The 15,396-nt window shown below is 34.3% G+C and overlaps 3 protein-coding genes across 3 annotated transcripts; 2 read left to right on the forward strand and 1 right to left on the reverse strand.

The window, feature by feature from the left end:
* The first annotated feature begins 282 nt into the window (after positions 1-282).
* Positions 283-8,932, forward strand: LOC145593090 (pentatricopeptide repeat-containing protein At5g10690-like). The gene is made up of 12 exons (XM_081649592.1): positions 283-679; positions 818-1,000; positions 2,129-2,261; positions 3,090-3,187; positions 3,398-3,559; positions 3,656-3,724; positions 3,885-4,020; positions 5,535-5,767; positions 5,908-5,985; positions 6,878-6,946; positions 7,788-7,964; positions 8,644-8,932. Exons 1-12 carry the CDS (start codon positions 461-463, stop codon positions 8,902-8,904), a joined length of 1,818 nt encoding a protein of 605 aa, XP_081505718.1. The 5' UTR covers positions 283-460; the 3' UTR covers positions 8,905-8,932.
* Positions 8,933-10,540: 1,608 nt separating this feature from the next.
* LOC145591812 (uncharacterized) lies at positions 10,541-10,939 on the forward strand. The gene has a single exon (XM_081648307.1). It carries the CDS (start codon positions 10,541-10,543, stop codon positions 10,937-10,939), a length of 399 nt encoding a protein of 132 aa, XP_081504433.1.
* A 1,586-nt stretch (positions 10,940-12,525) lies between these two features.
* Positions 12,526-13,893, reverse strand: LOC145591813 (uncharacterized). The gene is made up of 2 exons (XM_081648308.1): positions 13,057-13,893; positions 12,526-12,978 (listed from the first exon to the last, which is right to left on the reverse strand). Exons 1-2 carry the CDS (start codon positions 13,891-13,893, stop codon positions 12,526-12,528), a joined length of 1,290 nt encoding a protein of 429 aa, XP_081504434.1.
* Between the last annotated feature and the right edge of the window lie 1,503 nt (positions 13,894-15,396).

Consider the following 15,396-nt stretch of genomic DNA (forward strand, 5'->3'; position numbering starts at 1 on the left):
GTAAGATCAATTGGAAATTAGGAGCTGAACTGAAAAATGTGAACAAGCCCTAACTCCAAAGGATTTAGAGTTTAACGCGCAACGCGCGTTTTGACTGCCCTAGCAATCTAAATACGCAGTGTATGTATTGGTTCGTTTCCTCGAACCTTAATGGCTTGGGCGGAAATTGATTTAATGAATGCCCGAGCTATCTTTCTATTAAAAAACAAATTAATTTTTTCGTAATTAAAATCTTGAATTTTCTGGTTCACAAAACATCATCACAAAGCACAGTAGTCTGTCTCTAAACAGTAAACACTACACTCCAGCAGTTGAGCAAAAGGTGTTTTGGACCCCACAATTTCCCCGCCAATTTCATCAGCATTATCTTCTTCTCCAGATTCTCTCTATCTCTGTTTCTGTTTCTCCAAACTTCTTCAGATTCCGATAATGGGTAATGGGTTAGCTTCAATTTCATAAAATGCATTCTCAAATTTCCAAATTTCCAACCCATAAATTCATTTCAATTTCTACCCATTTCCCTAATTTTCCCTCTATTTCTTCCCAAAATGATTATCATTTTTCTACCCATTTTTCTCCAATCTTCAGTAATCTTTCTCCTAAAAAACCCCGCAAATCCAATCTCAAGCGTCTTACTTCTCGCATTGTTCAGTTAACTCGTCGCAGGCAACTCAATCAGGTTCTCAAATTTTGTGAATTTCCCTTTTTTTTTTTTCTGGGATAAATGTGAAATTTGAGTTGAAAGTTAAACTGGGTTTTTTGTAATTTGATGTGGGTTTTTGGTAATTTTTGTGATTTGGGTTGTTTTTTTGTGTAGGTTTTTGAGGAAATTGAGGTAGCGAAAAAAAGATATGGAGGGATCAATACAATTGTGATGAATGCGGTGTTAGAGGCTTGTGTTCATTGTGGTGATATTGATTCTGCACTTAAGGTGTTTGATGAAATGTCTAAGTCAAGGAGTTGCCGTGTTGATAGTGTCTCTTATGGTACTTTGTTGAAGGTATTGAATCTTACTTACGTCATATAATTTTATGGGCTGTTTTAGTTGCTTCATCAAGGTTGATCATTTCATGGTTGTATGTTGTATACCAATTGACCTATAAAGTAATTTCCTTTTATAGAATTAGTACTAATTATGACTTATGAGATGATCTTGTTAAGTAACTCTATGGTTCGAAGTGTAAGGATGGCGGCATTTAAATAAGCATGATACATGATACCAAATCATGGAATAATAATTGAAGTCGATTGATGGATAATCTACCTTAGTCTGCCTCTCATGCCATTTGATTGAAATCTATTCTCTTACCCTTGTTCCTGATTAAAGTGTGGTAAGCGAGATATTATAGGGAGAAAGCTCTTGACCCTATAATCCCATATGTATGTATACTTCATACAATTTGTAGTTACATTGTAAAGGGGTTAGGGTGCTTGAAGTCCTTCAAATGTACAGGTTAGGTATGAGTATTGTGTTGCTTGATGTCTAAACCATACATGCATGATGCATCCAATGGTTTTTTGGAGGGAATCAAGGGATCCCCCCTCCTTTTTTTGATGGGGAGGGGGGTGGTGGAAGTGGGAGATGAAGGTTTATGATGTGACATTGTCATGACTCATGAGGTAGGCATAATTTGAAGCATATACCTTGATCGTGATTACATGTTAAGCCACAAGTCTGTATTAGGACTTCAACATGGGACCTAAGGTATCTGATATTTCAGTCTTGACCACTGGGCCGAAACTTCTTTGGTGAGTTTGGTCAATGCTGATATATATATTTTGGAATTGACGTCTCTAGTGAACTGTGTGTCCTTACACACTTGTAGGAAGTTTTAAAAAATAAAACATGAAGAACCAGTATTATAACTTTGATAAATGAACAATCTGAAATCCTGAATGTCCCAAACTTAAGCTATTGCTTATATTTATATATTTGGTCCTTTGGGAAATATAATTAAATGATGGATTCATGGTTTTCAAGTGTTTGAGTTTTGGGGAAAATTTTCAATTAGATGTGACACAGAGCTGATTTAAAGATCTGAAATATGATTGAGGGATTCCTTAACAAACCATTTGTATATAACTTATCAAGCATGGATTCCCTAAATAAATTTTGATGTAACTGAAGGGTTTGGGTAAGGCTCGACGAATTGATGAAGCATTTCAACTCCTTGAAGCAGTGGAGCGAGGTAGTGCCATTGGCAATCCAGAATTATCAGCATCACTTCTCCACGGTTTGCTTAATGCTCTTCTTGATGCAGGTAGTATTTCATGCAGTAAGTGATATTAAACTGTTCTTCCCTTTTTTGTTCTTTTAAAATTCTTACCTGTTACCCCCAAAGTTGGCCTAGCGATGGTTGATGTACCTGTAGTTTTTTAATTTTTGTATGAGTTTTAGTCTTTAACTTTCTGTAATCCATAGACAGACTTATATACAAAATATTTTGTTACCGATTGAGACGGAATTATAAAGTTTTACTACACTAAGTATGAAGTCATTCAGTGTGATAGATATCTTCTGTGACCAGTGCTGGAGGCCTCAACCGCAGTCACTATTGCTGTGAAATGAACAAAAATATTACTTATACCCCCTTATCATAGAGTTTTTTTTTTTTTTTTTTCCCCCTGTTTTTGCAAAGGTTTGGAAGGGTGGGTGCTGTCTTGTTTGGATGTTGCTGAAAATTCAATGCTTTATATTTCTCTGACCATTTCAACTCTAAAATTCTCAAAGGTTAAAAATGCACTGTATGATTCCTCTTATGTAATTTTTTCTGTTATTAGAGCATAGTTTAAGTGGGGATACCTTGAGAGTTTCAACCTACAGAGATATTACTTTGCTTGTTTTCTTCTTTTTGTGGAAACTTACTCACATTTGTAGGGAGATGTGACAATGTGAGTGGGTAACAATGGCAGCTGGTTTAATGGAGCACCATTAAATTTCTAAATTTATGTTTTACTCCGTCAACTCTTCCCAGTTGAAGAAACCATCTTTCTTACTTCAATATGAACTTGAAAAAATGACATATGCTATAAGTTTGCATTAAGAAATTCCTGGACAACGTTTTCATGTTCGCAATAGTTTATTGCAGGAGACTTACGCCGTGCCAATGGTCTTCTTGCACGCTATGGATTTGTGTTCCATGAAGGTGGGAGCCCTTCAATCTTGATATACAACTTGTTAATGAAGGTGTGATACTGAAATTATCTTCTTAATGCAATAGGAATATATACATTTGCTTTACGTTCCTTCTTTTGTTTCTTACTTTATTGTTTTAGCACTCTTTACTTTTTTCTATTTTAACTGGACAATGTCTCTAATATATACAAATTACATATAATAGTCATAAGCTTATTAATAAATTCCTGCCTTGGCAATAACCATCCCCTCTTATTTCAGGGGTACATAAGTTCAGGCTCTCCCGAGGCTTCATTTACTGTACATGATGAGATGTTACGCCAAGGCTTAAAACCAGATAAGCTTACCTATAATATGCTTATCCTTGCTGCAGTGAAGACAGAAAAACTGGATTCTGCAATGCAGTATTTGGAGGAAATGAAGGTCTTAAGAAAGTGTTGAAAGGCCAGTTTAGAGCTTCAATATCATGCTGAGCCTGAGAGTATGCAACCAGTTACTCATATCTCCCCTCTTTTTCAGGATGCTGCACTGAAGTACAATTCTGATTTTCTTTTTCCGGATAATGTAACATATACTACTCTATTGAAGGTCAGTATACTTACCCTTTTTTTTTTTTTTTTTTTTTTGATGCTAAGTATACTTACCTTATATAACCTTTTTCTGGAAGCTCTCCATGCTGTCTAGACTGTAAGTGTTGTTTGGTCTAGTTTTGAATTGTATCGTTGCTACTTTCAATTGTTGTTTACAGGGTGCTGCACTTGCTAAAGATATCCATCTGGTTCAGAAGATAATGCTGGAAATGCAAACTTCTGAAAAGTTTTCTACTGACCGAGTTGCCTATACTACACTTGTTGATGCTCTGCTATGCTGCAGCTTAATCAATGGTATGACCTAAACCAAATTTGAAAAGTTCTGCTGACACTAGGCTTATTGATAATACTTAAAAAAACCAGGGTTTGGTGACAAAACATTACCTTCTGTCTAACAACTTTTTAAGATCTAGAGTGCCAATTTATGTGACACTACTAATTCTCCCTTGGTTGATGTAAATTCCAATTTTAGAGTACTTTTTTACTGATCTAACATGCAACCTTTCTCTATTACTGTATATTGGGAAGGGAAATGTAGGTTAGGGAAGAGGCTAGACAATTTCTCCTATGTGCACCTATAATTTTAACCATTTTTCTTCCCTTAAGATCAATATTTGTTGTTGCTCAGAGCAAGCCCAGTTTGTGACCTTGCTGGAAATGGTGTGAGATTTCTCAGAATTGCACTTCGAGTAAACATAATTGTTGGGATTATTATTTCTTTGTACAATATTTTTTGATTTCAAAATGGATTACATCTGTTCATTGAACTTAGGTAAGAGTATTGCTTCAAGGGTATTGTAATAATGCTATTTAATAACTAGTTTCAGTTCTGGGCTTGTTGTAGTTGCTAGAATGTATCAACCTATGCACAATGGTCTCTTTCATCAATGCTCATTTTGCTAGAATGCTAGAAGGCCTAGGATCCTATCCTACATATATTTTTAATGACATTGAGGCATGAAAGGATACTCCAATAATTTGATAGTAGTCTCTGAATGTATTTCACTTACATTGTGGTCTCTAGTCTTAATCAAATATTGTTGATCCTCCCAACACCTGCAGTCATTAAGTCTATATTGGTCTGTTGTAAGCATTGCTAGTGAATTGTATACAGATTGTCTCATAAAGAGTGAAAACTGTAGGATCTAGGATCTGTTATAAATGGAGATATGGGACAGGAATGTGAGGAGCCAAGTAACTAAGATGGATAAAACCCTTTCCCCAAAGCTTAGAGGCTTATGATGCTATAATTGCTACACCTTAGCCACCGCCCAATTTCCTGTCATATTGGTTTTTGAAAGTCTTATAGGATTGGTTATTCTTTAGTCGTTGCCCTTGTTGGACCTTTTAAAGTTTTCCAACTATACTGTTTTCCAAATTCTGCCTTGTGACCTTGGCTGAAATTTTTTAGTGGTCCCCTGAATTGGACTATTCCTCAAGCTGGAATCTGATAGAAACAGGAAAGTTGCTACAGCAAGACTCGTTAGACAATGACAGAGAGCTTGGTTGGTGAACAAAAATCAATTGCAATGATTTCACCATGAATCCTTGTAGAATTTGAAATCATCACCTTCTGCTGTGATACAGAGCAAAATACATCTTCATTCTTTACCAGATTCATTGATTTTTTCTTTTTTTTTTTTCTTTTTTTTCCCTGCATGGCTTGGGGGTGAGGGAGAGAAATCTTTTGTTTGCTGAACAGCTTTATGTTGTTCCTGGCTTTTGGGTTTCCTCCAACGTGGAGGCATAGTTTCCTGTTGTAATATGCAATTAGTATGTGACAAGTAAAACATCAATTGCTTTCTCAGATGCTCTATGTGTGTTCGGGAAGATATTAAAGAAGGCAGGAGAAAATTCAGAATTGCGGCCAAAGCCTCACCTTTATCTTTCCTTGATGCGTGCTTTGGCTCACATTGGTGATTTTTTTATGGTGAAGAACTTACACAATCGCATGTGGCTGGATACCTCAGGAACCATCACTCCAGCATCTCAGGAAGCAGCTGATCACCTTCTAATGGAAGCTGCTTTGAATTCTGGCCAGGTTCTTATGCCCTGTTACTGATCCAGAATATTTGTTTTGCTCTTACTGAGAAGAAAGTTCTCATGCGTAGAGGTTCTATCCTTTTTTACCATCCTACATATAGTTGTTTACTCTGCTACTGGTTTTTTGTATCTTGCCAGGTTGAAGTTGCTGTACAGATACTTTCAAATGTTAATGCTAGATGGAAAGGACTATCTTGGACAAGTCCTGGTGGCCTGGTGAGTATTACTAACATTATGTTTTCTTTTGTACTAATTCAATCACCCAACCCTATATAGATCAACAGGGTTTTTTTACTAAAGAGGGATTGCCTAGGGGACGGGGTGTATCAGTTAAATTTTTGGGCGACCATGTCTGGGATGAATCATTTCCTGCAATTTATTAGTACCTCGACTAGTGTGTGGCCATTGGCCTAACATTTGGAAGTCATATTATTGAGTTTGGCTTATGTATTTTGTTGATCATTATCCAAAGTATATATTTATCTATTTGAAACCATACAGTTGCCAAGTTATTTGCTTACAAATTTATGATGTCTTGCAATCAATATCTAGTTGAAATTACCACATAGCATAAGAATAATTGATGAAATTAGTACATAATTCATCTGTTTATTCTTAGTTACAACATTTCAACTTTCACTATTCACACACCTTGCTTTGATTGTGTTTGATGATTAATCAAAGTTATTAATGCTTGAAGTTATGCATTGACTATTGTGAAATTAGAAACGTTGCAATGAAAAATAAACAGATGATGTAATAAACACTCACGTAGCATAGCTGATATAAAGCTGAGATGGTAAGACTTCTTATTTAGGTCTTGTTGGCCGGATCCCATGTTCAATTCCTACTATAAGAACGTTTTATTGTCTGTTGTAGCACATGTCTCTTGCTGAGTGAATAACATGGAAAATTTCAAGTGAATGAGGGGGTTCCGCATGGCATGCATATATTGTTCAGGAACACATATCAACACATATTATATTAACTTCATAATTCCTATTTCCTTTCTATAGAAACTGTTAAACTAAATATAGTTAGAAATCTCATTTTGTTGTTATTACTTTTCTTATTTTCTAGCTATGTTGATATGTCTATGCAAATGCAGGCAGCTCTACGCCTTGAGGCTTTGTTGGGCTTTGACCGGTCCATATTTTATCCCTATATTCTGCCCCAGGTATGTTGTGCTTCTCTGCTTTACACATTCTTGGGAGTTGGGAATCTTGGGATTACTGTCCTTTCTATGTAGATTTGGGTATTTGACTCAGCCTTCTGCATTATTGTTTTTTTTATGAAATAGAATAGAAGTATTTCTTATAGTCTAATATATATGATTGTTATGATTTTTTTTTTTTTTTTTTGTTCCTCATTGCTGATCGTAGGTATTATTTATACAAGCTATTTATGATACTGGCAGTTTAATACTCTAGAACTGTCTTAAGAGTCAGTTGTCATAATGATATGACACGGAAACATTATTACATATTTACATATTCAAATGAAGAAACTTGTACTTTTTTGTTTGTAGAAACATATGATTTATACCAAGTATAAAATAAAGGAGAAGCTCTACAGATCCAATACATAAATTTAGGAGATTGTACACTTTCTTGAACTAGCTCCTCATATCCATATTTCTGTATGATCACTTGCCACGCCTATAGAAGACAGCTGCCACAAAGTATCAACATTCATTATAACAACTCAGTCAAATCCTAAACTTGAACTTGAAGAGACTAGAATTTTATTTATTTATTTACTGATTTGTCATCTTTAGCTTGTGTATGTTTTCTGTTTTTTTTTTTTTTTTTTTTTTTTTTTTTTTATTATTACTTTTGTGTCTACTGGTTGAAGGCATAGATTTAGTTGTGTTTGTTGTACCTTTTGATTGGTGATGCCCTTGGTCACCTAAATGGGATGATGAACATGAATGATCGTGATAGTTCACCGTTCCTGTACATCAATGCCGGTAGCTAACTCACCTGTGCTTCACATATTTGAACTTTTTCTGCTAATAGGTATCAGTAGATGATACAGTGGAAAGTATCATGATTCCATTTGAAGAAGCTCGCCCTCTACAAGCTACCTTAATGCTTAAGGAAGTGACCATGCGTTTTCTGGAGGAATCAGTTGTGCCCATCATAGATGATTGGGGCAATTGTGTGGGACTACTGCACCGCGAAGACTGTACAGATGTATGTTTTTTTGTGTGAAAAACTTTCACTGATTTGCCTATCTGCTTAAGCTCATCCATTCTAATCATATTTACTTTTGGGTTGGGTCATCCAGTTTCGGGTACAATTAGGTTTAGGTCATGTCGCTTTTGTGACCTCTCAAGTACCCTGTCACAAACATTTAAATAAAATGGATGTTCAGTAATTTACTGAACATCCGTTATAAAGTGACAATAAAATGTGCAAAAGTTACACTAAAACGCACAAAAGTTACCCTGGCATATATAAGAGTTATTTATGCTTCATTGATAAATTTGACAAAAGTGACACTAAATTTGACAAAAGTAACACTAAATCTGACAAAAGTGTACCCGATGTACAGTAAATTACTGAAAACCGGGTGTATACAAAAGTTTTCCGTACTCTGTATGAAGGAGTGAAAGTTGTGACCTCTCATGTTGCTTTTGTGACCTCTCAAGTACTCTGTATGAAGGAGTGAAAGTTGTGACCTCTCATGTCGCTTTTGTGACCTCTCAAGACTAAGATATGATGTCCTAAAATGCTTTATTAGCCTTGAGTCACTTGCTCTGAACCTGTCTACTGGGAAGTCTACAGATAGTATTCATATAGTGTGGTTCTGTGCTACTTTCAGAGTTCGTCATTGTTAATTATTATTTGTGTGTTTGATATGATGGTGCAGCTAAATAAACCACTATCAGCAATGATGAAGAGCCCTCCTCCTTATGTGGCAGCCTCAACCTCCGCTGGCCGTGTGATTAACCAAATCTTGGAGAAACGGTTCAAGATGGTGATAGTTGTAACATATAGCAACATGTACAGTTCTTCCGGTTCTAGGCCTGTTGGAGTGTTTACTTCTGAGCAATTACACAAGCTTATTGATAATAAGCCTGCTTCAAAATTGTTAGGACAAAATTCTTCACTATATGTAAGACCTTCATAAACTCATAATATACCTCACTTTCCTGTAACATTTTGCAATCATCTACATAACTAGTAGTTCAAGCTAAATAATTTTAGGAATCATTGGCATAAAACAAAAGGTTTACCTACATTGGTTACATATAGTAATAACATTTCAACATGGTTTAATCTAATAGTTAAAGGGTGATGAAAAGAACAAACTAAGAAATCCATTTCAACATGCATGCTTTAATTTTGCTTTTTCACTGTGAAATCGGACTAGTTTGATGTATGATTTTCAGCAAAATCTAACAAGCAATAACTTATTGTGAGACGAGGTTTTTTTTTTCTATTTCAATCTCCAAGTGTAAGTGTTTGATTTTTTTTTTTTTTTTTCCCCTTCTTTTTTCTTCTTCCTTTTTCCTAGGATGAAATGCCAATGCATACAATAACACTTGATATTTAACCTTTTTCTTTCTAGCAAATTGGTAATAATAAAGAAGCAAGTAATTTTTTCAAAAAAAAAAAAAAAAAAAAAAAAAAAAAGAGAGAGAGAGAGAGAGTAAAGATGGGGATGTTTGATGACTTAGATATTTGATTCTTACAAACATAGCCAAAGTATGAGAATGTCTTGCATGGTTGTCCATATGTCTTATTTTCCGTACATCTCGTTCAATCAAAATCTTAAGCAAAAAATGAAAGTTATTGAAAGAAAGAAGGAAAGAAAGAGGGGAAAGTAGCCTAAAAGGTAGTAAAATATGTTGTTATCCAAACAATCTTGGCGGTATTAGCCGTTAGTTTTTGAGCTAATTTTAGTCGAGCAATATCAGCATGATGTATTGATTTTCTTTACGACTAAGGTATATCATACTACTATATGTATATTATGGAGTATCATTCATTCTGTTTACCCTTTTTTTTTTTTGGTAGTCTTGGCATTATTTAATTAATTGTCACGTTGTTTGAACCTCTAATTTTAATAATATTACAATATGTTAATCAAATTTTTTTAAGTCGATAGAGTGTCATTTATTCAATTGCCATATTTTGCCAAAACTAATCACAAATTTTTCAAATATTCTAGAAGTATACGGAACTATGAGTGTTATTTGTTTACATACACAAGAAAAGCATTTATGAATCATTTGTATTATCTTATAATTCTTATCTAGAAGTATTATACAACTAAGTCCCTAAATAACACATCGCATTACAAATAAGTCTGTCTCAAAATATTGTGTCACTCCTATACTTCAGTTACTTTATATTTCAGCCTTATTACTTCAATTCCTTACAATTAAAACCCTCATAATATGTAAGATTGGTTACACATATTGTAGTTTTACCGAACAATCAAACAGTAATTTCGCAAATCAAGGAAAAAAATGAAAGATTTTGCATTGAGATTAAGATTGAAACTTACAAGGCTCTCAATATAAAGAAAATGTGGCAACCCTTTATTTATTTCTTAACGTTCACTTTAATAATCAGTTACACATAAATCCCTCTTCAATCTTAAGTACAACTTATCTCATTATTTTATGAAAGAATTTTCAACACGCTTCTCTCATTAAACCGAGTAACTTCTCTCACAAACTTTTCTCTTTCTTATTTATGTAATCCTATATATATTCCATCACTTCTTAGCTTGTACACAAATAATTCCTTTACAAAAAATGACTCATAACAATGCTACCAAGAAATGGTTTTTGCTAAACAAGCTAAGAAGGGCTGTTAAGAAGCTTAATGTTATCTTAAGTTCGACGTTTAAGTATAGCCAATGGAGCTTGATCTCGATCCTAGGAGCTCCATCGAGTGCTAGAAGACGTTACACTCGTCATTTGAGCTTCAATGATAATTTGGGAATATACAATGGATGTTCTGAAGATATGTTATTCAATGGAGAAAGTAATGGTAGTGATAATAGACGCGATTTGTGTTCGTTTAGAAGTTTTGGAAGGATGAGCTATAATAACTATGGTACTGAAGATATTGATAGAAGGGCTGATTTGTTTATTGAGAATTTTCATCGTCAACTTCGGATGGAAAGACAGATTTCTTTGGAGCTTAGATAATGTAATAATAATGACAATGTTAATAGTAATTTGGAGAATAGTGTTACAAACTCTAGGATATGAATTTTTGATTTTTTTTTTTTTTTCCTGAATTTTATGAGAAAATACAGTATTAGATTATGCCTATATATAATGTTATATTAGTAAATGGATCTATATAAATATTTGTATGAATGTATGATGTATCTGTTTTCACCTTATGATCTTTTGTCATTTTTTTGATGTCATCCTTATATTTTACCCTGTGTTGATATATGCCTTAAAATTTTGTTTTCCGCTGTATGTAAACATAGTTAACACATTATTGGTGAACCACGTGTATATGTTTTCTGTTTCTTCATTGTTTCTTGCATTCGATTTTTTTCCTCGTTTCTTCCCTGATCCAGTTGTTTAAATAGTTTTGCTATTTGTCTTATAAATATATCATAACTTCATCCCTATACTATTAAGCTGAAATTGCTAATTAATTTCAAAGGAGGAGTTAAATCTGAGTAAGGAGTTGCATAATCACAAAAATGTTTCATTTCAACTGATCATAATTCAAAAATACAATGATACAAAGACTAGTAAAAATTTCTGGACTCTTCACTATATATGAATTTCTAAGTTGTTTTCGCCTTTCCTTGAAATAATCTATGAATAGTTTCTTTTTAACAAAACCGAAGATGAAAAGAACAAAACTTGAAATTAAAAAGGAAGACATTGTACAAAGGATTTTTTTTTTTTTTAAAATTACCACCCTAAAATGTACCATGTGTCGAAATAACCACCCATTTTTGTTGAAATTAAAAATAACCACCTATATTCTACAAAACTGTAGGTTTTACCACCCTGACCTATACTCCGGCTAGTTTTCCGAGCATGTGTCCCACAATTTCATTATGAAAAACCCTAATTTTCAATTCAAGTCAAATAAAATAAATCAAACAACGATTACATCATTAAATTTATAATAAAACACATTCCAAACAACAAATATTGTATGACTTGAATTCTACTTCATAAAACATTGCAAAATAACCAAAAAAAATGAAAATTAAGTGCGTTCTTCAATTACCTTGTTGTACAAATTGGTGTAAAAAAATTTAAGTGCGTTCTTCAAAGGATTCGCTTGTTAATTTGCAAAACTTAGTGTAAAAATTGATAGAATTTGTGGAAAAAATGCAGAATTTTAAGTTTGGGAGTAGTTTGTGAAACAAGGGAGGAAATAAATCGAGAAACAACTTTTATAAAAATCAAAAAACAGCCGTTATGTGGGGCCCATGCTTGGAAAACTGGTCGGAGTATAGGCCGGGTGGTAAAACCTACATGTTTTGTAAAATATGGGTGATTAGGGTGGTTATTTCAACGCAAGGTACATTTTGGAGTGGTAATTTACAAAAAAATCCTTGTACAAAAGCAAAGCAAACTGTTTCCCAATTAATTTCCAACCTCAAAGAACAGCTGGTCTAACCCAGTAAAAGAAAAACAATAAAAGGGAAAATGTAAATTATGTAATAGACAAATTAATTAATGAATAAAACCAATCCTCTTCTTCTCACCCCCAGCAACTCGAAATCGACTCCAATGTATAAGTATGATGATGATCAGCCCTTTTTAGTGTCTTGCAAAGAAATGACAGTCTCAAATGCACCAGCTAAGGCCAAAACCTTGTTTGGCTTCTTTGAGCCGCTGGTTCCCATAAGCTTAGATGCAGTCTCTTCAATCACATCATTATAATCTTGCTTTTCTTTCTTTTCGGCTGCAACAGCCTGTGTTTTCACAGGTGCAGCAGCAGTGTCTGCAGGCGGACTGCTAACAGCTTCTTCTACCGGCTTCTCATCCTTTGCTTCTGTTTTTTCCTCTGCCTTTTCCTTTTCGGCTTCTGGCTCCTTTGGCTCTTCTACTTTTTCCTTCTTTGTTTCTTCGACTTTTATTTCAGGGGGATCCACTTCTAGTACCTTAATGTCAGAGTCATCTTCGTAATCCTCTGCATCCTCTGCCAGATTCTGTTCTTCTGCAGGCTCAACCTTTGTCTGATTATCAACTGATTCGACAGTCTGATTCCGATCTTCGGATTTTTCACTTTCCTGTTCTGCTGCAGTTTCCTCCAATTCTGCTGCAGGCTCCTCCGTTACCTGTTCAACAACTGTCAATTTATCCTCATGATGAGGTTGATGATCTTCCTCCACAATGCTTTCCTTTGGATCCTCTTCAACATGTTCGAGTTCCTTCATCTCTACATCAGTAGGGTCAGCAAGCTCACTATTACTGTCAGGCATCTCTGACATCTCAGGAAGAGACTGAACCTCACTGTCATCAATATTCACAAACTCATCCTCGATAACCAAACGATCAACTGATCGACTCTCACAATCTACACTTGATTCCGATGTTACACTCCTAGGAGGCTTCTTTGTAGAAGAGGAAGATGATGATGTAGGCTCCCTTTTAGTACTTGGTGATGACAATGTACTCTTTTTGATACTCCAAGACTTACTCATCTGAGGTCCTACCTTCCTATCCTTCAAACTCGAGGTCCTAGCATAGCTTTTCTCTGAGGATGACTTTGTGGAGGAGGAAGAGGACTCAGAGGGAGTAACTGATTTATTCGAGAATGATGTTGATCGTTGAGGCTTAATGTCACGAGTCCCTGCAGAAGGACCGCGAATGGCCTTATTGACTTGGGATGCAGGTGGGGGGCGCTCAAAGGACCTCCTCCTATTGAGAGCCGGTTTTTGGGCAGAGGCCTCTGTGCTCGATTTCTTAGGAATTCTCGAGAAGTCAAGACTCGAGCTCATGGTAGGTTTGAGATAGTTAGGGACAGGTTTCCTGGTGTCTGAAGTTGAGCTGGTTTTTTCATCATTAGGATTAGATGATGAAGGTTTAGGAGATTTCTTGATAATAGAACTTGAAGGAGATGTTCCCCTCTTTATTTCCTTTCCTCCACCACCATTTCCCCTTAATGTTGCCATGAATTTTCCCTTTTAATTATCAAATTCAAACTCAACCTGCATATATATAGTAGCTTAATTCAGTTTTTTAAGAATAGTTTTATAAAAGAAGAATAATTATCAGTATAATAAACCAGGTTAAATATATTAATGAAGGTAAATGCAGAAAAATTTGGAGAATAAGGCAGACATGATCAACATTGACATTCATTTTTCTCCTGAAAAGAATATATATACATGGTTACCACTACTATGATTTTTGACCAATTGTAAATTAACAATTAATTTCTTAAAAATCTTTTTTGCGATTTTCAAATGTTGGTTGTTAGTTGTTGTATGATGACCAATTATGCATAATCATGCTTCACACCTACAAACAGAACTATAAATTTAAAATGGTATATATTCAATGGGCTATGTAATCTTGATTTTGTCCTGAGAGTATAGGTTGCACGCCTAATCGCTTGCACATAATTATTTTAGAGCATCTATTATGCACTTGGGTGTACCTCGCTCTAGCCTTCTAGGTGCATTCCCTCACATTTATTTACTCACATATCATATTCATGAACTCATGACCTTTTTTTTTCTCTCTCTCTTTTTCTCTTAATTTAAATGAGAGAAATTGCACCTAGCTTATTCCCAAATGTATATAATAATTTTAGGACTTTTAAGGTAAAATCTTGCTATCTTGAACCATGCCTATATAAATACGTACAAATAATTTTGTCTTAAGCTCCCGACCTAATAACTAATGTGAGAGCTTAAACTTTTACGTTATATAGCTCATATATATATTTTGAAACTCACAAGGAAAGACAAGAGGAAATTAATAGGAAAATCTTTTGATACAATGAATGAAATCCTACACACTAAATGATCAATTCATACTATTAACTCCGTATTTCTTTATAAGGAAAACACTTATTGGCATTATTGCACTAAAACAATTGTTTAAGTACATACAAATAACAATCATGTATCAAGAATTCAAGACATTGGGGAGACTTTTCTTTTTCAAGTGACACCAATTTTCTATTCATTGTAATTTATTACTATTAGTGGCTATATTATTGTGATTTGTTATTAGTCCATTTTCTTGGATGGCACAAACATCCATCATAACATTTTTCTGATACCATATAGAGAAACAAATCGGTTAGCACAATATGTTTTCAGTCCAAAAAATTGCACCTTTACAATACAAATGATATTGCATCACTTTTTATGGAATGATGAAATTGGTGCATTATTAATACTATATTATGGTGAAAGAAAAATATAAATAAGAGTAATCAATTTGTCAAAGTCAAAAAAGAGGAATAAGTCATGCACAAAGATATGATCCTGTTTCAGCATTGGTCATTTGGTATGGAGAAAAAAAAAATAACAAAATCAATGGAATTTACCATACAATTGATACATAGTTGTTACATTTTAACATAAAATTCAACATTTAATTGTAAAATGTTTTTTTTTAATAAAAATAAAAATTGTTCGATAAAATAAGATAGAGATTAATGA

The sequence above is a fragment of the Chenopodium album genome, chromosome 18 (assembly GCF_948465745.1).
Source record: "Chenopodium album chromosome 18, dcCheAlbu1.1, whole genome shotgun sequence".
NCBI classification, from domain to species: domain Eukaryota; kingdom Viridiplantae; phylum Streptophyta; class Magnoliopsida; order Caryophyllales; family Amaranthaceae; genus Chenopodium; species Chenopodium album.

Excerpts from the sequence above, each read along its gene's own strand:
- LOC145593090 (XM_081649592.1), top strand. The coding sequence starts at position 461 with ATGCATTCTCAAATTTCCAAATTTCCAACCCATAAATTCATTTCAATT. Across the intron at positions 2,262-3,089 it reads TAATGCTCTTCTTGATGCAG|GAGACTTACGCCGTGCCAAT; the intron begins GTAGTATTTCAT and ends AGTTTATTGCAG. Across the intron at positions 7,965-8,643 it reads ACCGCGAAGACTGTACAGAT|CTAAATAAACCACTATCAGC; the intron begins GTATGTTTTTTT and ends ATGATGGTGCAG.
- LOC145591813 (XM_081648308.1), bottom strand. The coding sequence starts at position 13,893 with ATGGCAACATTAAGGGGAAATGGTGGTGGAGGAAAGGAAATAAAGAGG. Across the intron at positions 12,979-13,056 it reads AATTGACAGTTGTTGAACAG|ACTGTCGAATCAGTTGATAA; the intron begins GTAACGGAGGAG and ends GATCGGAATCAG.
- LOC145591812 (XM_081648307.1), top strand. The coding sequence starts at position 10,541 with ATGACTCATAACAATGCTACCAAGAAATGGTTTTTGCTAAACAAGCTA.